Here is a 24,216-nt window from a genome sequence, read left to right on the forward strand (position 1 = left end):
CGAAAACCCTTCTGTGTGGTAGAAGCCACCGGCATCATCTCACTGAATTCTCAAAACGCTTTCAGAATAGGGGTTTTTCATCCCCCTTCTGAAGACGTGAAACTGAGGCTAGAAGACATGCGGCTAGCCCAGTCTCAGCTGGAAACCCTACAGGAGTCTGTGTGCCTCCAGTGCCTGATGGTTTTGACCATCTCCAGCTGTCTCCAGAAGGACCCCCGGAAGGTGAACACAGTGAAAAGTGTAAATCCTAATTAGGCAGCTGGGAAGAAGCGAAAAGCAAGGCTGGCCTGTCCATCGGATGCTTGGTGTCCACGTCCTGGTGTCCTGTATGTATGATTGAAGCCACTCCCCTGATCCCTTCCCAGAACATAGTGTGTTCTGTGTAGGTTTGTCTTGTTTGTTCCAGGAAGTGTCCAGGGCCATTCTCTTCTCCCCAAAGTACCATTTACAGGACGTCATGTCTGAGCAGCTGTGGAACTAGCCCTGGGGAGCCTGCATCAGTTTCAGGCACTCTGGGTCTGAGCCCAGAGAAGGGTGGGTCTCTGTCTTCCCTCCTCTACTCATAGGGCCCACCGCCATCACGGCGGCCCAGGTGAGAGCTCACAGTGCGACAGGCAGCTGCAAGGCCACAAGAAGCATCAGTTTATTTATTCATGGACAGGAGGAAGGGAGGGCATAGCACCCAGTTTCAGCCTTCCGAAACACATCTGCTCACTGGAGCTGCAAGTATAAGCCTTCCCCAAGGCCTTTTCCCCTGCTCCTTCCAGGGGATTGCAGGGGAGAAGTTAGCCAACCAAAGCTATGGTGTCTTCTGGGGCCTCTGGGATGACAAACACTAAACCTCTCCCTGGCATGGATAACTTATGTGCCCTAAAAAGGGATGGGGACCATCCCTTGTTTGCTCTGGCTCTCACCCAGCATATCTGCATCACCTTGAAGAGAGAGGCTTCTCTCCAGGAGGTGGGAGGAATTGGGATCACCTTGTGATCCTTGCACGGCTCCGGTAATCTGCAGTTAACTGGGTATTTCCCCCTCATCTCTATAGAAAACGCACTGCTGCCAGAATTTTAGTGAATAAAAAAGAAACATTTCCAGGGCAGAGAATGTGACTCTGAGGCTCCAGTAATCTCCTTAATCGACACATGATGACTTAGGACTTAACCCTGTTTACTCCATTCTAAGTACTAGATGTAGGGGCAGAAGAAAATTCCTAAGCCACTGTACAGTGTGTTCTCCAAGCATGTCGCCAGACACTGTCTCATCTGATCCATACAAATGAGGCTGAAGGAGATGTTGCTGTTTTACAAAGTAACTGAGGCTCAAAGGGACCATGTGAGCCACAGAGGGGCAGGGTTTGGGTTAGAATTTGTCTTCTGGTTTCTTCCCACGCCCCTTCCTTCTTTTCAAGGAAGGTGGATTGGGGAGGAGAGCCGGAAATTCCCACAAAGACTTTTTGCCTGATGGTGAACCAGAATGCTCACAGAACCAGAATCCCCACCCTCAAGCTCCTGGTCTGGGAAATGACAGTCTATTGTATTTACTCTTGTACTATCTGGCCTGAGCTGTTCTGTGTATGCTCTCTATGACCCATGTACTGAGCAGGCTGCCAAGATCCATCATGACCCCGCCCTGGTCAAGGTGTCTGGGAGTGATGGATGTGGGTCTTAGGAAAGGGTGTGCCGTCCTGTCCCTCATTAGGTAGTGCATGTCTGGGCCCCATTTCTGGTGCTGTATCAGTGTTCCGTGTCACATAGGCCAGAGGATTCCTGGCTGCTTGCTGTAAAGAACTCTGACTCCAGGCTCTAAAAATAGACCAGAGAAAGGGCCCTCTTAAACCCAAATGCTTGTCCCTGTGGCAGGGGGGAATCTGTTGGGAGACACTGTCTGGTCTCTCCTCTGGTGTGTGTTTCTCCCTTAGCATGGTCTCCCCAACCACAAAATCACAGCCTTTACAGCTGGGGGGAGACCAGGGCACTCACCCAAGCCAAACTTCTATCAAGGCCCCTTTGTTTTACTTCCCCCCAAAGATGCCATGCTTTGAAAGATTGGGCCTGCCAAAAGAAAAAACAAAAAAAAAAACCTGCACTAGGCCATAATTCATATATTTGCTGTTACTGTTATTTCTTTTAAAAAAATCTGTCAAAGGCTATGCCTGCTGGTTCAGATTTGATTTGAATCAGGCATGACTTGATGCTTTCATGAGGGGTGAGGCCTTGTGGGTTCCTGTGGAATGTCTGGTTTTTTGTGTATGTGGCAAAATATATACAACATAAAAGTTACCATGTGACCATTTTTAAGTGTACAGTTCAGTGGCGTTAAGTGCCTTTGCATTGCTGTGTAACCATCACCACTATCCGTTTCTAGAAACTGGAAACTGCAGTTTCCCAAACTGCAATTCTGTACCCATTAAATAACTCCCCATTCCTCCCTGCCCCTGGTAACCACCATTCTACTTTGTCTCAGTGAATGTGATTACCCTAGGTACCTCATGCAGGTGAAATCATACAGGATTTGTTCTTTTGTGATCGGCTTGTTTCACTTAGCGTAATGTCTTCAAGGTTCATCCATATCGTAGTAGGTGCATAATTTCCTTCCTCTCAAAGGCTGGATAATATTCCATTATATGTGTATGCCGGTCATCCATTCATCCATCGATGGACATTTGGGTTGCTTCCTCATTTTGACTATTGTGAATAATGTGTGGAGTTTTAAGATATTGGAAGTAGCTCCTGAAAATAGGGTGTGTGTGAGCCCTGAGGACAGATGCCGCAGGTTGGGACCCAGGATCTTTCCCAACTCGGCATTTATGGGTGATGAAGCCGAGGCCCAAGGAAAGCTATGATTTGTCTCATTCCCCTGTGCCCACCCCATCTGCTCTGAGCCTCTGTTGGCTCAGCCTCTTACTTCTTGACTAGAGTAGCTAGAAAATTGTATGCTCCCTCCATGAGGTCATATTTTACGAAGGTTTTTTTATAAGTGTAGGTTTATTATTCTGGCTGGAATCCTGTGACCCAACAAACACCTGGGCCCTGTCAGGGGCCTTGCCCGGTTACCCCAAGGCACACAAGGGCAAGCAATATGGATTTCACCCCATGTGCCATCCTTTGCCTACAAGCTGGTTGGGTCGCCTAAGGTGACTGCCCTTTCATAGGCAGCACGTTTGGAAATGAACTGGATGTGTGATAGGGGAAAAGGGCCAGAGGCCTGTTGACCCTGAGCGTCCCCACCCCAGCGAAGCTCTTGAAGGGACTCTGCGTCCTGTCCTGCCGTTTGCAGCATGAGCGATCATTCTAATCATGGGTCTGCACTGAGGAATGGCCTCTTGACTTGACCAAGACCATGCAGCACTCAACAGACCAACGTGAGCTGGAGGCAGATGCCTGGCCTGGACCCCGAAAACCATAATCTGCCCAGCCCTCTGCCGAGGACTTTCTCTTGGGGCCTGGAGGACACATGAGTTGACTTAGGTTGGAATGGAGGACAGAGTTGGCAACTAGGATGACAGCCCCCCTATCATTAGTCTTCTGTGTATTCATCCAAAAATCCAGGTGACAGCCAAACTGAGAGCTGGATGGACAAAGCATTGCTATTAAGCTCTGTACCTTTTTGCATCTGTTTCCTCAGCTCACCCCTCAGAAGTGCCACTGAGGAAAGATAGATAAGAAGGAGGTGACCCAAATGGGCTTCACTGCAAGCAAACAATGTGGAATCAGCAATAGACTTCTTGTTGAATAAGCCAATTATTTATGTTTCTGGCATTTTATTGTTGGTGTTTTTCTCTCTCTACACAAATACTCCATTGTGGAAATTTTACAAAATTTAGATAAGGAAAGAGAAGAAAATAAAAAGCACCCAAATCCCACCACAAGAGATAAGTATGGAATCATTTTCTATGCATATAATGTTTTAAAATTTTATAACAGCTTTATTAAGGCATAATTTGCATACAATAAAATTCACCCATCTTAACTGTACATTTTGATGAGTTTTAGCTATTGTATACAGTTGTGTAATCACCACTACAATCAAGATACTTCCAGCATCCCCCCAAAATTCCCTTGTGCCAATTTGTAGTCAACCCTCTCCCCTCCTCCCTGCCCCAGATAACTACTCATCTGATTTTGGAAGGTCAGATACTTGGAACAAGTGTGTAGCTTTTTGAGTCTGGCTTCTTTCACTCAGAATAATGCTTTTGAGTTTCATCCATGTTGCAGCATGAATCAGTAGTTTGTTCCTTTTTATTGCTGAGTAGTATTCCATTGTATGGCTATATGATATTTTATTTGTCCATTCATCAGTTGATAGACATTTAGGTTGTTACCAGTTTTTATGAATTTATGAATTATGAATAATGCTGCTATGAACATTCATATATGTCTTTATATGTATATATGTTTTCAGTTCTCTTGGGTAAATACCTAGGAATGGGTTGGCTGGGTTGTAAGTGTATAGTTTAACTATGCAAGAAACTGCTGAAGTGTTTTCCAAAGTTGCTGTGCCACCTTTGCATTCCCATCAGCAGTGTATGAGAATTCTAGCTGTTCTTGCCAACACTTAATAGAATCAGTGTTTGAAAAACTTTCCTGGGACTTCCCTGGTGGTGCAGTGGTTAAGAATCCGTCTGCCAATGCAGGGGACGTGGGTTCGAGCCCTGGTCTGGGAAGATCCCACATGCCACAGAGCAGCTAAGTCCGTGAGCCACAACTACTGAGCCTGCGCTCTAGAGCCTGCGAGCCACAACTACTGAGCCCATGTGCCACAACTACTGAAGCCCACGCCTAGAGCCTGTGCTCCGCAACAAGAGAAGCCACCGCAATGAGAAGCCCGAGCAACCGCAACGAAGAGTAGCCCCCGCTCGCTGCAACTAGAGAAAAGCCTGCGCGCAGCAATGAAGACCCAGTGCAGCCAAAAATAAATAAAAATTTAAAAAAATAAAAAACTTTCCTGATGACTAGGGATGCCGGGCATCTTTTCATATGCTAATTGGTCATTCTTACTTTTTAAAAAATTTATTTATTTATTTATTTTTGGCTGCATTGGGTCTTCATTGCTGTGCATCGGCTTTCTCCAGTTGTGGCGAGTGGGGGCCACTCTTCACTGCAGTGAGTGGGCCTCATTGCGGTGGCCCCTCCTTGTTGCGGAGCATGGGCTCCAGTCACGTGGGCTTCAGTAGTTGTGGCGCAAGAGCTCAGCCGCCCGGTGGCACGTGGGATCCTCCCAGACCAGGGCTCGAACCCGTGTCCCCTGCACTGGCAGGCGGATTCTTAACCACTGCACCACCAGGGAAGTCCCGGTCATTCTTATGTTATTTAAAGTGTTTTGAAACCTATCTTTAGAAATATGATTATATTGAAATGTAATTCTATGATATGATTATATTGTAGAGACTTTAGTACAAAAATTTGCCCTGAATCTAAGAGGAATTTATCACTAACAGAGGATTTTCAAACCCATCAAGAATGGCTTTAAAGCAAGATAGATCCTTTGAAAGGATCCTGTGGGTAGGATGTGGTAGGAGTGGAGGGCTGTTTTAATAAGTGATTAGGAATGGCCTCTCTGAGAAGGCGAGATTTGAATATAGATATGAATGAAGTGAGAGAGGGAGCATGTGAATAGCTGAGGAAAGAACAACCCAGACAGAGAATATCATGTGCAAAGGCCCTGAGATAGGAGAGGGAGCATGAGAAAGGAGGTCATGCACATCAAAATGGTACTGAATTTCAATAATTACATTTCTGGTCAACTCAAAACATTTACCGAGTGCTTGTTAAAAGCCAGGCACAGTGGCACAGCACTAAGTGCTTTGTGTCTGTTATTTATTTCTCACAACAGAGCATAAGCTCCATGAGAACAGGAGCTATGTCTATTTCACTCACTTTTGTGGACTCAGATCTAGGGCATTGCCTCGTACGTAGGAGACACCCAATAATAAATGTCTGTTGAATGAATGAAGTAATTACATAAACAGGTATTTCTTATTATTCCAATATTATAGATGGAAAAACCAAGTCTCAAAGAGTTAAGTAACTTACCGAAGGTCATATAACTAGGTGGTGCTGAAGCTGACTCAAATCCTGGCGTGTCTGAGCAGGAAGCCCAGATTTTTGCCACTCCCTCAAGCTGCTGTGAATTCTCCTTCCTATATTTGGGAAACTGAGGTTCAGAATAAAAGAAAGAGGCTTGATGGAGATCCCCTTTAATCCTAAAAATAAAACCAGCCAGCCACAGGCTCCAGACTGCTGTTTTAGCTGTAAGACCACATTTCCATCACATTCAGTGGCTTCCACAGATCTGAGATGGAAGGAATACCAGCAGTTTAAGTAAACGATGTGCATTTAGTCTGATCCAATACCACATCAAGCCTTCGTGGCAGCCATGGGCTGAAAGAAATCATCCTTTGGACTCCTCTGCCTTGTGGTCATTGATGAGGTGAAAGCTGCTGAACCGGCTGTCAGGTCCCACCTTGAGCTGTTTGTGTTCTCTTAGTAACTGCAATGCGCAGGCCTTTGAATCCCATAACCAACAAATGCTGCTGCTGTCATGTGCAAGCAACCAAATGAATGTGCGTGGAAAAACCCAAGCTTGGTGATTTGGGCAAATTAGCTTATCTGTCACATAGCCAGTGGTGGTGTTAAATCACTCTCCGTTAGAGGAATAATCACTCCCCACTGCCCTCTGTCTTCCCCTCTGCTGTAGCATGTGTTAGGATTTCATTCCTTTTTCAGGCTATTAGTCAATTTTAGCCAAGATATTTTGACTTCAAGTAACAGAAATACCCAATTTAACTGGTTGAAACTCTATGAAATTTGTTATCTAATGCAATAAGAGATTCAGAGGAAAAGTAACTCCAGGCCTGGTTAAGTCAATAGCTCAAAGATATCTTAAGAATTCAAGTTCTTTCCATCATTTGCTTTGCTAATCTCTGCATGTCAGCTTGGTTCTGTCTCGGGCAAACTCTCTTGGTGGTTAATGCCTCATAAGAGGGCTGCAGCAGTTTCAGTTATTTGTGTTAGCCGGGCTTTGGCTAGATTACGCTACTATAACAACCTCTAAAATTTCTGTGGCTTCAAACAACAAGCATTCAGGAGTATACTCTCCTTTTAAGATAAAACCTTTTCTGGAAACACTGGGCAGCCTTCCCTTCATCCCATTGGACAGAATTGTATCACATTTGCATGCCTGAAACAAATACTGACAACCATGATTGTCTTAGCTTATTTAAAATGCATTCCTTTGCAGGGGGAGGGCGGAGGGATAAATTAGGAGTTTGGGATTAACATATACACTCTACTATATATAAAATAGATAACCAACAAGGACTTACTGTATAGCACGAGGAATATTTTGTAATAATCTATAAGGGGAAAGAAGCTGAAAAATAATAGACAGATATATATGTATAACTGAATCACTTTGCTGTACACCTGAAACTAATACAACATTGTAGATCAACTATATTTCAATAAAAAGAATAATAAAATGAAATGCATTCCTTGAAGACAGTGGAGGGGCTGGCTGCTCTGAAGCAAAGGTATGTATAGAGGAGTAGATTCCTGAACAAATTTAGGATTCTCTTAGAAAGGAGGAGGTAATATGGTTACTGGGCAGGCAACTAGCAGTGTTTGCTATAATATTCAAAACTAAAGCCATCATTTTGCTTACCCTCCATCCTAACCAAACTATCTCAGTAAACGACACACCATTCAACCAGTTGTCGTAGCCAGAAACCTAGAAATCATCCTCAAATCCATCTTCCTCATCTTCCACTCTGTCCAACCAATGATCAATTCCATTGATTCTACCTTGAACATAGCTCTGTAATCACTCATCTCTTTTGCCACCCAAGTCCAGGGCACCACCATCATCTTTTACCTGGGCCACTGCAGCAGCCTTCTCATTGTTCTCCCTGCCTCTGTTCTTGCTAAAATTCAATCCAGGCTTCAAGTTGCTAACAGAGCCACTTTTAAAAGCAATTCTGACATGTCACTTTCCTGCTAAAAACCCCTTCTAGGTTTTTCATTTCTCTTTTGGAAAAAGTTCAACCCCCATGTCGTGCCTTCCAAGGCCCTCCACCATTTAACTCTGACCACATCTCTTCATAGTCTCTTTCTGGCTTCTACCTTGTCCCTTTTGCTTTATTAACTCCTTGTCATCTTTCAGGTCACAGATTAAGGGTCACTTCCTTGGAGAGGTTCTCTGCTCCCACAAGGCAATGCCTTGTACTTCCTTTATCACTCTACTTATACAAACCATTTTTTGGGCAGCACCCCACAGCTTGTGGGATCTCAGTTCCTCGACCAGGGATTGAACCCAGGCTGTGGCAGCGAAAGCCTGGAATCCCAACCACTAGGCCACCAGGGAACTCCCTCTACTTATCCAAACTTTTTGGACGTATTTGCTGAAGATTGTCTTCCCTTCAAACTATAAGTTCTGTGAGGGCCCAAACCATGTCTTTCAAAGCACTACCTCCCTACCACCTAGCACAGACAATAGTCACAAGTGTTAAATAAAACACAGTTACACATTTGAAAATTTTCCTGTTATAGGACCTAGAGGTGGTAGTTGACACCAAATATATACATAAGGTAACCTAGGGAGAGGGCATCTCTAGAGAGAGAGAACATGAGATGTTAGAAAGACAGTGATGATCAAGATGAAGGGATGAATGGGACTTCCTTGGCGGTCCAGTGGTTAGGACTCCAAGCTTCCACTGCAGGGGGCGTGGGTTTGATCCCTGGTCGGGGAACTAAGATCCCACATACTAGTGCGGTGCGGCCAGAAAAAAGAAGAAAAAAAAAAAGGATAAAGGGATGCAGAGAAGACTAAAGGGGAAAATGAGAAATAAGTGGCCAGAGAAGTAGGAGGGATGTCAGAAGGACATGTAGTCACAAGCCAAGGAAGAGAGAGTGCATCAGGAAATTGGAAGTGCCTAACAGGGTCAACCACAGCAAAAAGGATGTGGACTGAAAAGGGCCACCGGTTTGGTCACAGAGCAAGAAAGACAACGTTTGAGAACAGTTGGGTTCATCCTTTGTCAAACTGTTATACTTAAGAAGGTATTTTTGCCCTCTTTTTCATTAATTCCTCTATCTGTTGGTCCAGCAAAGAGTCATTAAACACCTACTCTAGGCCAGGTACTGTGCTAGGCCCCAGGGAGACATGAGAAAGAGAACAAGGTCAAAAGGGCCTGTGGGGTTCACCAACCTTGCCTGCAAGGGAAAGTTACAAAGCACTGACTTCTGCCCCAGCTAAGGCAGGGCTTGGCTTTTTACTGGAGTTGGTACTGATTGGCTCTCTGAATACATTCAATACAAGAGCTAGCATGCAAGTCCAGAGGTCAGCAAGACTTTATTTGCTTGCTCTGACCTGGCAGGAAGCAAAATGGAAAGTGCGTGTGGCACACTATTGCATCATTTCTGTCTGTTCACAAGTCATCACAGATGAGATTCTGGGGTTTTCCCAGAAAACTAGCTCCATCTGCTCAAAGGTAGAAAATTGACGGCACAATTCAGTCAGAAGAGCATCCTTTTAAGAAACTCTCTGAACATGAGCCTACTTAGTGTTCACTCTGCAGAGATTCCCTTAGCTTTCAGTAATGCGTTGCATTACTGACTAAACTACTGCTCTACTATTTTGTTTTCCTGCCCTTGTGTTCTAACTACAGTAAAGATGTGTGGTGTAGTGTTCAAAAGGTCAGTGAGTCATGACCTTCTGAAGATTAATGGGAGTCTGGCTGGAGATAAGGGAGGAACACTAACTGGAAAATTATCTTACTATGTTTTCATTTACTACAGGGAGCACCTCATTTATATAATAGATATTGATTTGAAAAAAAAAGAGTTTAAGTCAAAATGTCATAGAGGCACATTATCTTTAATGCTCTAGAAAATCAAGATCATTTAAAGAAGACCAGCCCATCAAAAATTTTAAATGAAACTAGGCATTCTTCGAAATAATTTTGTAATCAAATTGGTGAATAATAATTGCCTAATTTGAGGATTCTGAAATATACAGTAAAAAAAAAAAAAAAACCCACATACAACTGGGGAAGCAAGTGATGCAAATATCTGCCCACAACCTCAACTGACTTTAGCTTTTGGGGTCTGGCCTGACACCATGAAACAGTGGTATAAAAACAAGTTTCAAGGAGCTTGCACCTGAGGAAATGTCCTCAGGGGACTCTGAGCTCACGCCTGGACTATCCCACTGCTTCCATCTGAAGTCCTAGGGGACGTGGGGAGGGTTGGGCAAGCCGGGGGAGCAGACTGAATCCTCCACTGGGGAGAGTGGGAATAACAATTTACACTTCCCGAGCGCTTACAACAAGCCAGGCTCTTCCTCCAGCTCTTGACGTGTATCAACTCAGTTCATCATCCCAGCAACCCCTGAAATCGTTACTATTAACATCTCCATTTCCCAGGTGAGAAACTGAGTCACAGAGGTTAACAGCAGTTTGCTCCATGTCATACACTAGAAAGTGATGGAGCTGCTACCCAGCTGGTAGCCATTACACGTGTCAGTAATATGTCTTAACTTTGTTTAAAAGGATCAGAAAACCGCTCACCTTTAAGACTGCTTGGCAGGGATTGCCAGGTAAAGCAGCTGACTCCTAAACGTCTTTTGAGATAAGGAATTACTCTGCGGAGAAGGGTGTGTGAGTCAAAGGTGAATTTCCAGTGTACGTGAGAGGCGAAAGGTCGACGGTCAATTCTTAGCCGGTCGAAGCTGAGAACGTGTTAACAACCTCCGTCAGTGCCCCAAAGCCCGCCAGCCCAGAGGATCACTCAGCCAGAGCCTGCCGCCAGCCACGTGGCCCAGCCTGGGAGCTGAGGGGAGGTCCGCGGAGGCGCGGCCCGAGGGGGCGGGGCTGGGGCGCTGGGACTCGCGGGCCCTACGGAGTGCGCCTGCGCGCGGCGTGGGCTCGAGAGCGCCAGCAGCGTTAAAGGCTGCTCCCCGCCCTGCTAGCCGGTCCAGTCACGGCAGTGCGCAGGCGCAGAGCTTACTCCTTGTCAGTCGGCGTCGCGTGCTGGCTAGAGGCTTTGTAGCAGCGGCGGCAGCGGCGGCTGGTCTCCGGCATCATGAGCGGCTTCAGCAGCGAGGAGCGCGCCGCGCCCTTCACCCTCGAGTACCGAGTCTTCCTCAGTGAGTGTCGGAGGCCCGCGGCCCCTCCCTGCCCGCCCGCCCATTCATTCCTGGGCCTCGCCTCCCCTCCCGCCCTGGCGGCTGCGGCCCGCGCTCGGCACCTTGTCCCGGGCGCCGGCCGGGCTCCTCGGGCCGGTCCCGGGGGCCTGGGCGGGCCTGGCCCTCTCATTTCACACGTCCCGCTCGCGGCCAGGACGGCGTGGGTCGGCGTTCCTCTTTCACATGCTCGATTGGACCTGAACCTGGGCCAGGCTAGTTTTGCAGGTGTCCGGCTCGGGCAGTGTCTGATGGGAAAAGGAAACCACTGAGTCACCCTAGAAAAGGTGTCTGGGGGTAAACTAATCCCCGTAAGAGGATTATTCAGTTTGGAGGAACGGCGTGGCGAGGGGGAGGAGGTGATGGTGGTGACTCCCTAAGACCTTAATTCCTCCACTATAGCTCAGATTGTGGGCACGTAGCGGGGTCAAGTACAGGCCCTCGTCCGACAGACGGGGAAGCTGAGGCCCAGATCTGGAGCGATCAGTGGATGACTGGACCCAACCCTCTGGGGCCCCAGTAGCGCTCCTGCCTCCCTGACGCGTGCTTTCCAGTAGCACTGATGCTGGGAAAACGCCTTGTGAGACAGAAATCTGTTCCCCTCCAAACAGGTGACGTCAATCTGGGAAGCATGAGTAAGAAAGTGCCAAATTTTGGCCCCTGTGCAGCGGATCGCGTCTAAGGGGTACCTCCCCCAAGTCTGTGTTTAGAGCCGAGGAGGCCGCAGGCGCTGCTTTCCTTGGTGCACCACCTTTAGCCTTGTAGGTGGGGGAAAGCTACCTCGGGTTTATCTTTATCCTCTTACCATCTCCCCACCTCCCCGCCCCCCCGCCCCCAAAAGATTATTAGAGATAACGGAGGCGTTTCTATTTTAACTTCTTTACAATTTTGTTCCCAAGGAAATAGGCAGGTGCCTTGAATTCTATGAGTTCCGGTGTATGAAGGGCAGTAAAGAGAGAGGAGGAGGGGATGAATGGTAATACTGAAAGAACAAAGCTCCTAGCAAAAAATAGCCTGGTGTGAGAGGAAAAGGAAAGTGAACTGTAAAGTTACACAACTGAAGTTTAGATTGCCATGTAAAATCCAGTGACGTGTGGGACCTCTTCCACCCATTTTATTTAATTTCAGAATTCAGCAACAAGGGCAGTGCAGGAACTTTTAACAAATAGTTCCCTGAACTGTTTTTCTGGAGTTGGTGTTGGCTCCAGAATTTCTCTGCAGGAGGGATTTAGAGAGGTGACCCTCTAGTTTGTAGGTGGGGGGGGGGGGGATGATTAGGGTAATTGTTTTCAAGCTATATTTGCAGAACAAATACAGTTTTTACTTAGATTATGTATTGGTAGTGAGTACTATATAATTTTAATTTAAAAAATCATAGATTTCTTAATATCCTTCCTTAATAGGAGAAGATTTTTACCTCTATAATGTTACATTTGCCAGTGGTGGGTTGGATCGCAAGTCACTATTGACACTGAAGGGACCAGTATGCCATTGGGGATGGTCACAGATCAATTTTGCCTATTCCACTTTGAGTTTTTTGTCCTTTTTTTTTTTTTTTTTGGGCCACGCCATGTGGCGTGCAGGATCTTAGTTCCCCAACCAGGAATCGAACCCGGCCCCTTCACAGTGAGAGCACAGAGTCCTAACCACTGACTGCCAGGGAATTCCCTCCACTTTGATTTTTTATATTTTTTATTTTTTTGCGGTACGCGGGCCTCTCACTGTCGTGGCCTCTCCCGTTGCAGAGCAAGGCTCCGGACGCGCAGGCTCAGCGGCCATGGCTCATGGGCCCAGCCGCTCCCGTGTCCCCTGCATCGGCAGGCGGACTCTCAACCACTGCGCCACCAGGGAAGCCCTCCACTTTGATTTTTAATCGTGAAGGGATGCAATGTGGACTGACCCTTAAGGTTTTCTAAAGAATAGTAAGGAAGTTTTAAAATTACTTTTTGGATATGGTAGTTAGGTCTCTAGAATACAGAAATTACCTGTGAAAGTGCTGTTACAGCTAGATTATCCTTAAGAAAAATCCTAATCTAAGATGGCTCTGTCTCCCTGGAACACCATTTAAAGCAACATGGTTTATAATTTGGCAAATTGGTCCCCTGCCTTCTCCCAGAGCCCAAGTATTTCATTAGCTCTGTTAACTGTTAACTGGTATAAAATCAAACAATTTGATTGCCTTTTGTATACCAGGCACTGCTAGGCTCTGTGATACAAAGGCTTGTAAGGCAGTCCCCACCCTCACCATAGAGGTTAGTACCTTTTAGACCCCTAAGGAACATGTAGGATGAAAACCTAACCTGATCTTGGAGCAGTCAGGAAGGTGAAGTATATAGCCAGTTTTTCTGGGGTGGGAATAAAATCTGGTGAGTGGTGTTGAGAATGGGAAGAGAGAGGGTATGTGGGAAATCTTGGTACCTTCTCAATTTTATTGTAAGCCTAAAAATTCTCTTTAAAAAAAAGTCTTAAAAAATGTGTACTTCATGCATCTGGAAATATAATTAACCAATAAAAGCAATAACTTTTTCTAATTAATTTTGCAGAAAATGAAAGAGGACAATATATATCTCCATTTCATGATATTCCAATTTATGCAGATAAGGTAAGACATCCTTCTCTGACCGTAGTCTCATTGCTCAGATCAGTTAGTTCCACGTACGGATTTTCTTATATGTCTTAACAAGTGCTTAAAATGCCTCATTGTGCTGTGAGTTAAAGGTGCATTGACTAAATAAGGAGACAGTCTTAAATCTAGATTATTTGGTTAGAAGAAGCAACTATAATTTGGAGAAGGAGTAGAGGAACAGAAACAAATGTTTTAAAGCTGCCTTGGTTAAAAAAAAATCACCAGAATTGCTGGTAACTCTTTTTGTTTTTATTTTCATTTTTGCCTTTTTACATTTCCTATTTTTTTTTACAAAGAGCATGCATTGTTTGTGCAAATTTAAATAGCTATTTTTTAAAAAAGCCATTGCTTGTTTTAGACTCCCTCCCAATAAGAGAAGTTTGTGCTGTATTTAGGAACTGACACAAGGACAAATGTCTGATTCTTTTTTATACCTTAAATTTTTTTTTCATTCAACCAAGAAGGATACACACTGAGTACAAATCTTTTTGAGTCGTAAAAGCTTCATAGGTTATTGATCTTCCTTAGCTAGATGTCAATACATAATACATGTGAATATCACATTCCAGTGCATGTCTAGAATAATAAAGATGAAATTTTATCCTTGTGTGTGCTGTCTTACTTTTTTTCTGTGCTTGACTATCATAATTAGATAAATTCATATACTTCTACCAGGAAGATTGCTACAGTTCTGCACTGACACTTGGACACTGGCAGAAAATCTAACCTGAGTGTTGCTTCTGAGCAGCCTGCCTGAGCTGGGCTCTAGCTGGAGACAGTGGAGCAAACAGCTCAAGGGCAGTTATGTCCCACAGTTACAGGAGAGACCTCTAATTGGCATGTGTTCTCCTGTGGGATTCTCAAAGCTGTATTTATTCAGAAACTTTTAATTTGTTACATCTGATTCCCTGGGAGTTGACAAGAACTGCAGAGTCCTTCCTTCCTCTTGAATTGGCATCATTTGGTTGGTTTAAATTAGCTGTTGTATAATTAGTATGTATATCAAAGTACTTTGCAGTAACATCTCAGACCATTTTGAATGATGAAGAGGTATAAAATGATGACCCTAAGTTTACTGATGGTACCTTGGCATACAGATGTACTAGGGAAAGGAAACATTTTCTTGACCTGTAGCTGGGTTTCTTTGCGTTCATAAGTGTCTTAGCCTGTTTGGGCTGCTATAACAAAATACTATAGACTGGGTAGCTTATAAACAGCAGAAATGTACTGCTTACAGTTCTGGAGGCTGGAACTCTGAGATCAGGGTGCCAGCATGGTTGGGTAAGGGCCCTCTTCTGGTTGCAGACTTCTAGCTGTTTCCTTATGTGGCGGAAGGGGCTAGCGATCTCCCTGGAGCCTCTTTTATAAGGCACTCATCCCATTTATGAGGGTTCCACCCTCATGTCTTAAGCATTTCCTAAAAGTCCCACCTACTATACATCACCTTTGAGGGTTAGGATTCCAACATATGAGTTTTGGAGGGACACAAACATTCAGACCATAGCCTTAAGTTATTGGACAATATTCTAGCCAAGGACCAGAAGAATCATAGCAGTTATGGTGCCTAATCTTGCTGCTGCTGCAAGTTACCCCCAAATAGGAAGCTGAGACTACATTTTGGTGTCATGTAAAACATCTTCACTCAGGTTACTCTGCAACTCCTTGAAGTTTTTTACAGGACTGGTTGTATCTGTAATCTGGGATTACTCAAATGAAGAATCTGCCTTTTGTACCACATTGGGCTGGCTCAAAAGTACAAGCTCTTGCAAAGACTCTGGATTTCACCACTGGTCCAGACCTCAGTGAACTTCAGCACTTCAGATTCCTGCCTCAGAGGCAGGAAAGAGTTCTTTTTGTTTTGTTTTTAAGGAAGTCTAGTTTATACAAAGCACAAATAAGGGTGTGGTACACATAACCTATTTTGGATTCTAGCCTAAACAAAAGATCTGATTAATTCCGTTGGTTACAGAAGAGTATGGTTTTTGAAAAAAAAAATTTTCAATGTGATTAAGTTTATGTAAATACATTTTTGTGTGGGTAGCCATCGACTTTATCCCTAATATGGTCAGTCATTTGAGGGGTGATAATGAGGGAATGTGCCTTTAACACAGCTCAGCTCTATAAGGAAAAAATGCCCAAAGGCTTATATTCTACTCCACAGCAGGACCTTTCGACGTCGACAGCATTTGATTTAGTATATGTGTCATTAGGTAATCCAGCCAGCCAGTTCTGGAAATCCTTGTGACTCAGATACCCTACTTGGGTTATTTCCAAATCCACTGGGTAAAAGAAGGCAAAGGCAAGGACTCACTGGATGTGTATATATTGTAGGGCTGTTCTTTGCTTTGGGTCTATTTTGGAATCAAATATAAAAACACCTGTAGCTCAAAGTGTCTTCTGACATAAAACTTCTGAGATAACAGAAAACTTAACAATCCAGAACATAATCGGCATAAACAGTGTGAAACACTGGGTAGATTAAAAGCTTTATCTAAATCTTAGAGTACTCAAGTATCATGACTTGACGTTCTCATTTTAGAAGTTTGGTATTTTCTATTCTATATCTTAAACTTCCATGTTAAATACTAGTTCTAACAATATAGGCTTCTATAATGTTCTTCAGCTGATTGTTGGGAGAATATATAAGTATGGAACTTTTCTCCTCTAAAAAAAAGTCAAGCTACTAGTCAAATAGGTGGGTGCTTCAGAAATTGAATAGGATATCTTTGGCATTGTGTATCATTCTTAAATTTTTAAAGATACTATCTTACTGTACCTGAAACTTTTAGAGGAGATAGGCCACCCAAGTGGATGCTTTTAAAATTATAGTTGAACCTTGAACAATGCCGGGGTTAGGGGCCCTGACTAGCATATAATTTATAGTTGGCCTCCTGTATCTGAGATTCCTCCGTATCTGGAGATTCAACCGACAGATTGTGTAGTTCTGTAGTATTTACTATTGAAAAAAATCCACATATAAGTGGACCCACACAGTTCATACCTGTGTTGTTCAAGGGTCAGCAGTACTCACTTCCCTACAGGGTTTGCTTTGTTTTGAATTTTCTGTTTCTTTTTGTAGATAGTTCTATAAATGGAACTTAAAAAAATGTCACCAAATTAATCATTTAAATACTGTTGGTCTTCTCCAACTTTATATGTATATAGAATGGTTGGGGTTTTGTTTTATGTTTTCCAAACCGAAGTTAGAACTGGCAGCATAGATGAAAACTGATAACAGACTTAATTGGCATGTCATAACTAAGAATAAACTCCTGTTTTTTCCCTTCAGATGAGCTTTAAGGTGACTAAATTTTGAAAACAGATATTCTAACCATAATATCTGTGGTTTAACAATTTTGTCAAAAGATAAAGTTGTAAAACAAACTTAACAAAACAGAAACAGACATACGTAAAGAGAACAAACTGGTGGTTGCCAGAGGCGGGGATGAGGGAAATAGGTGTGGGAGATTAAGAGGTAAATCTTCCAGTTATAAAATAAGTCATGGGGATGTAGTGTACAGCGTGGGGAGTATAGTCAATATTGTAGTAACTTTGTATGGTGATAGATGGTAACGACTTACTGTAGTGATGATTCTGTAATGTATAGAAATATCAAATCACCATGTGGTACAGCTGAAACTTGTATAATATTTTAAGTCAATTATACTTCAATCAAAAAAAAAGTAAAAAGGGCTTCCCTGGTGGCACAGTGGTTGGGAGTCCGCCTGCCGATGCAGGGGACACGGGTTCGTGCCCCGGTTCCGGGGGGGATCCCGCGTGCCGCGAAGCGGCTGGGCCCGTGGGCTGTGGCCGCTGGGCCTGCGCGTCCGGAGCCTGTGCTCCGCAGCGGGAAGGGCCGCAGCAGTGAGAGGCCCGCGTACCAAACACACACACACACAAAAAGTAAAAGGACAAAAGTTTTTTAGATAGCTTTGACTACAAAAAAAAGTTGTGTTGATTAAATATGCATGTAATGTGCAGTCACAATGCCTGGCTTATAAAGTCTCAATATACAAAAACCAAAAAACCCCCCAAAACCCCACAATAGGATGATGATGTTAACTGCAATGACTGGTTATGTCTGAAGCCTTTCGGAGCTCTGCTGTGTAGAGTAAAGATCACTGAACTGGAAGTAAGAAACCTTGGTTTTAGTCCTGGTTTTACCACTAACTGGCTTTGCCATATTGAGCAAGTTGCTTTACCTCTGAGCACTGTTGGTCTTAGTGGGTGTTTTAGATTACATTTAGCACTATGCTAAAGCCCTTATGTGGATTTTCTCCTTTAGCCATCATTTCAATCTGTGAGCTGGGTTCTTTCAGTAACTTAATTGTCCAGGATTACCAACTAGAATTCATAAGCGGTAGTGGCAGGATTCAGACCCAGGCATTCTTGTTCAGAACCTGTGGTGTTAGCCACTGAGCCACACTGCCTCGAGTGATAAAGGGTGGTGGATTTTACTTTGTGCTTTTTGGTATTTTCCAAATTTTCTACAGTAACTATCTCTTTGATATTTACAAAGAAAAAAAGCAGAATAAAAGGCTTGCTTAATTTTTTTTTTTTTACGCTGAGAATTCAAGGGAAATGAGTAAGAACTTCCTTCATTCGGGAAAGCTATAAAGTCTTCTAGTCCAGGAATTCTTGGTGGCCCTGAGACCCTGGAATACTCATCGATGGGTTTCTGAGGTTCTGAGTTCTGTCTGAAATTGCAATTTGGTGTAAATGTGCATTTTTCTTGGAAAAGGTTCTATGGTGAAAATTCTTAGTCATTGCAGATCATAGAAGATGTTGACAGCTGGAAATGCAGACTCTTGCTTGATTTTACAAAGATAAGAAAGTAAACAGATTATGGTTAGAATATCTGTTTTCAAAGTTGAGTCATCTTAAAGCTCATCTGAGGGGAAAAATAGGAGCTTATTCTTAGTTATGACGTGTCAATTAAGTTTTATTACTTTCTGTGTATGAGGCATATGGCAGTATGCATTACCAAATACAATAGTTTGTTGAAACTGCTATGAGTAGAACATCTGTGTGATTGGAAAACAAATGAGCATTACTGAAAGGTGTTTGTTTTTTAACTATCTCCCCTGCTCAACAATTTGTTGAGCAATTTTTTGGGGGGTTGGTATAAATCATGTTTTCCTTTGTGAAGTTATAATTCTAAATGAATAAGAAGCACACAGTGTGAACTTCGGTCATCATATTTCTTCTGTGTCAGCTTCTCCAATAGATATTTGTCACTTGTCACTGAAAGAAGTCAGGAGCCCATTTATTTTTTCCTTAAAATTTTTTAAAAATTTATTTTTCAGCTTTATTAAGGTATGATTGACAAATAGTCATTGTATTTAAGGTGTTCAGTGTGATGTTTTGATATATGTATACATTGTGAAATGACCCCACTAATCACATTAGTTAACCTCTATCACCTCACCTATTTATTTTGGTTGTGTGTACGGTGAGAACACTTAAGATCTACTCTCTTAGCAACTTCCATAGAGCCATACTATACATTAGGTTTCCAGAACTTATCACTTATAACTGAAAGTTTGTACCCTTTGATCAACATCCCCTCATATCTCCCACCCGTCCAGCCTTTGGCAACAATTTTTCTACTTTCTCTTTCTATAAGTTCAACTGTTTTAGATTCCACATACAAGTAAGTTTATGTAGTATTTGTCTTTCTCTGTCTGACTTATTTCACTTAGCATAATATCTTCCACATTCATCCGTGTTGTCACAATGGCACGGTTTCCTTTTTTTTTTTAAAAAGGCTGAATATTCCAGTGTGTGTGCGCGTGTGTGTGTGTGTGTGTGTGTGTGTGTGTGTGTGTGTATGTATGTATCACGTCTTCTTTATCCACTCATCCATTGATAGACACTTAGGTTGTTTCTGTATCTTGGCTATTGTGAATAATGCTGCAGTGAACATGGCAGTACAGATATTTCTTAGAGATTCTGATTTAATTTCTTTTGGATAAATACCCAGAAGTGGGATTGCTGGATCATATGGTAGTTCTTATTTTGTGTTTTGAGGAACTGCCATGCTGTTTTCCATAATGGTGCACCAATTTACAATCCCATTGATACTGCACAGGAGGAACCCATTTACTTTTAAGAACTTAGAGTATATCCTGTAATCACAGAACTGGCTTTGAAGCCAAAACTTAAAACCAAGTGTTACTTGGTGAGCACTTAATAGGATAAAAATACTCTTGGAAATGATGAAATCTGTTAAACCTTTACAGAAGCACCGTTATGGGAGTAGAGCATTTCCTTACTAACTACATGAGCTCTTCTGATAGGAATTTTATTCTCCAAAAATACTCTAGAGATAAAAAAAAAAAAAGCAAACTGCCCTTGTTTTCTATTAGCCTCTTGTTTTATATCTAATCTCTAGATAAATTTAGAAGAAAATCCTCTCTACCACCATTGTTTTTCTCCAAATTTTATTGCAAAATGGAAAAATAAAAGAAAGAATGGTGAAATCAGGATGATTTTGTATTTCTTCGTAAGTCTGGTATTTATTGTACTTGGTTTCTGAAGTTATCTAGAGAAACACATGAAGAGTCAACTTAAATGCTAATTTAAGTCACTTATGCAGTTTTGCAGTACAGTAAGTCATGTTCACTAGGCTTCAGATCCAGTGTTGGGAAAAGATCATAAGTCATGAGGTGTTCGTAAGTCTCCCAATAAAGACACATTTAACTTTACTACTAAGATTCAGAGATGGGATGTAATTAAGAGTATGTTCCCTGTATACGTGCTTAATGGTATTAGACATAATAGCCTACCAAGTAGCCATAGCCTATTCATTAGTAAATGACTTGTCAGACTACTGACTTGATCGACAAGAAAACTAACCAGTTTGGAGATGAGACCTATGATCACTGTACTACTGTGATACTCCTGTTTCATCAATAAAAGCCCGATCAATATATAGGTTCTATTTCTTCTATCTGTAAAACAATTTTATTTTAAATCTTTTTGATTAGTGGAATGCTATGATTTAGACTTAAGTTTCTAATCTCCTTAGAATCTGGATATCTATAACATTAACATTCTTGTCTTCCTGTTGAAATGACTGTAAATCTGGGAAGTCAGACTGATTGCTATGTCTCTGACTTTGGAAGTCAGAGCTTAGAGCTATGCTTTGCCTTTCCCCTGCCTCCTACAGCCTTGTCAGCATCATCCTACTAGGGGTACCAACGTCTTCCTTCCTTTCTCTGAAACTGTAAACGGAGCTGAAAGCTTGGTTCCAGAGCAGGGATTGAGAATCCAGAGCATAGCAGAAGTGGAGAACAGTTCTGAGAAGTCCTAACAATGGGAATAATAAGAAACTAAATCCAGGATTGAGCTAAGTAATAGTTTAAACCAGTTAGGATTAGAGAAAGAAGGCATGAATTTTTAACTAGGTAGTACTAAACTTCCTAAAATCTTGTCTCATTCTTTTAAATGCCATAAACATTGGAAATATTAGAATGCATAATTTTTTCCAGTTTTTTAATGTAAAATACATAAAGCATAAAATCTACCGTTCTAACTATTTTAAAGCATACAGTTTGGAGGTATTAAGTACATTCATATTGTTGTGCAACCATTACCACCCTTCATCTCCAGAGCTCCTTTCATCTTGGAAAACTTACATTCCATACTCATTAAACATTAATTCCCCAGTTCCCTGGCAACCACCATTGTGCTTTCTGTCGCTATGAATTCGACTTCTCTAGATCCCTCATGTAAGTGGAATCATATAGTCATTTGTCTTTTTGTGACTGGCTTATTTCACTTAGCATAATGTCCTCAAGGTTCATCCATGTTGTACTACATGTCAGAATTTCCTTTTTAAGGCTGAATAATATTCCATTATATGTACATACCACATTTTGCTTATCCATTCATCCTTTGATGGACACTTGGGTTGCTTCTGCATTTTAGCTATTTTGAATAATGTTTCCATGAACATGGGTGTACAGATATCTCTTCAAGACCCTGCTTTCAATTTTGGGGGGTATATACCCAGAAGTGGAGTTGCTGGATCATATGGTAATTCTATTTTTAATTTTTTGAGGAACCATCATACTGTTTTCCACAGTGGCTATACCATTTTACATTCCTACCAACAGTGCACAAGAGTTCCAAATAGAATGCTTAATGTTTTAACAGTAAAAGTGTTTTTTTCTAGTAGCAATGGAGTGATTGGTTGAAATTCTCATGTCAGTTGCCCTGAAAATCCTAAGTATCATTCTGTACCTAGTGGCAACACCCTGAATTGTAGCCATGGTGTCTAGGAGAAATAAACTGTTCTTTACTAGTAGTTCCTTCTAAAGAATAAGAAGTCTGCCCTTTTTAATATCAAAATAATCAAAAAAAAACCCTCTGTTTAGATAATGATTGATGGGGCAAGTAGTGACAAAATTACTACACATTCATTGCCTTAAAAAAAGATACAGGGACTTCCCCGGTGGCACAGGGGTTAAGAATCTGCCTGCCAATGCAGGGGACATGGGTTCAAGCCCTGGTCCGGGAAGATCCCACATGCTGCGGAGCAACTAAGCCCGTGCACCACAACTAATGAGCCTGCGCTCTAGAGCCCGTGCTCTGCAACAAGAGAAGCCACTGCCATGAGAAGGCCGTGCACCACAATGAAGAGTAGCCTCCACTCGCCACACCTAGAGAACGCCCACGTGCAGCAACGATGACCCAACCAGCCAAAAATAATTAATTTTTTAAAAGATCCAGTAATCACTACGGTATCTACATACACTTGAAAATATGCTAAACATTCATTTTACAGACTAGTCCCTCGCCTAGATTTGTGGACCCCAGGCTACAGCCTGAGGCCTGCAAGCTGAAATGACCTGGTTTGGCGATCCAACTCTTAGGGAGTTAAAAGCGCTTTAATTCTGTTCACTGCTAGTATCTGGCACAAAACAGTGGTGCTAAGTAAATATATGTTGGCAAAAATGAATGAATTGTCTCTGAGGCTCCTTGCAGGATACTCCTTGCTATTTTTGGCCCAGCTAATTTCTAAAAAGTACCAAACCCTCAGGCTTTCGGAGTTCTTCTGTTTGCAGTAGAGTCTTTTCCTGAAAGATGTTTTCTTTCCTGTAATGTTGGCTCTTTCTTCTCTCTCTTCTTTTCTTCTGCTTTCCTATTACGTAGGTTTGTAATATTAGGTAATGTGGTTTTTGAGGATCTCTATGTATTTATCATTTAATTCCATTAAAGTGTTCAGTATAGTTTCCAAACTTTGAATCAGTGATTTTAGCTGTATTTTCTACTTTTTGTCTTGAGGCAATTTATTCATTTGGTAATATTTTCTTTTAAAAAACTAGCCAGTTTCTTTGGTTTTCTCTTCTCAGGTGATCTTTCATGTAGTAACAGCTCTATCTTGTGGACCTTTAGGGTATTACTGCTGTACACTTTTAAGTTTGACTTGGTGTTGGACCTGCAGATTTTTCATTTTAACACCTGAGGCGTAGGGGTGGTGCTAGATAGACACAGGTCTCGCTTACAATGAGTAGAATGAAATGTAATCGAAGATTGGGACTGAGGTTTCCTACCCATGAACAATGTGTTACTTTTTCTAAAACTATCCAGTTATGACTTTACAGGGATAGAGCAGTTTATGCAGTCCTGGATTTAAACAATGTCTCCATTCATTGTGGTTTTTATATTGTATAGAGTAGGCAGACGTCAGGAGGCTTGGAGCAGAAACTATGGAATACTTTAGTGTCCCTCAGTAAGTGACAGAAATTTTCGGCTCTTGAATGCAAATCTGTGGAGCTTTCTGCTTGGCTAAAATAGCAAGAAGCTAATTATTGTCTAGAAATCTTTGACTTATTCCCTTGTATTCAATAGCTTATCAGTACCTGTTTGTTTGTTTTTTTGTTTTTGTTTTTGTTTTTTGCGGTACGCGGGCCTCTCACTCTTGTGGCCTCTCCTGTTGCGGAGCACAGGCTCCGGACGCGCAGGCTCAGCGGCCATGGCTCGTGGGCCCAGCCGCTTTGCGGCATGTGGGATCTTCCCGGACCAGGGCACGAACTCGTGTCCCCTGCATAGGCAGGCGGACTCTCAACCACTGCTCCACCAGGGAAGACCAGTACCTGCTTTTTGATGCAAAGTAGCAAAGAAGTAATTCTAGCAAGTTTGTAACTAAGTGATTTTCATTTTAAATCAACTGTTTAAAATATGCATTTTATAAGAGTAATGGCAGAGTTGGCTTCATGTGTGCCCTTTGTAGAGGTTTTAAATTGAAAAACTGAACTTAGTTTTATGCCTTGGCAAAAATAATTTTCTGACTATTTAAAGCTCAGTTTTAATTACAAAATGTATTTCAACTTGGTATTTGACTCTGGTGTGCAAAGGAGATGACAACGTGTGATTTTTCATTAATTGGGTTTTTAAGCAGTTAA

At 42.5% G+C, this 24,216-nt stretch overlaps 1 protein-coding gene across 1 annotated transcript in view; it reads left to right on the forward strand.

Annotated features, from left to right (window-relative positions):
- Positions 1–10,958: 10,958 nt before the first annotated feature.
- Positions 10,959–24,216, forward strand: part of PPA1 (inorganic pyrophosphatase 1) — a 36,787-nt gene continuing 23,529 nt past the window's right edge. Inside the window, exons 1-2 of the mRNA XM_082854153.1 lie at positions 10,959–11,142; positions 13,722–13,780. Coding sequence (XP_082710279.1) covers positions 11,079–11,142; positions 13,722–13,780 — 123 coding nt within the window. The 5' untranslated portion in view covers positions 10,959–11,078. The remainder of the gene's footprint in view (positions 11,143–13,721; positions 13,781–24,216) is intronic.

This window comes from Leucopleurus acutus (assembly GCF_964270905.1).
Source record: "Leucopleurus acutus genome assembly, chromosome: 14".
Lineage (NCBI taxonomy): Eukaryota > Metazoa > Chordata > Mammalia > Artiodactyla > Delphinidae > Leucopleurus > Leucopleurus acutus.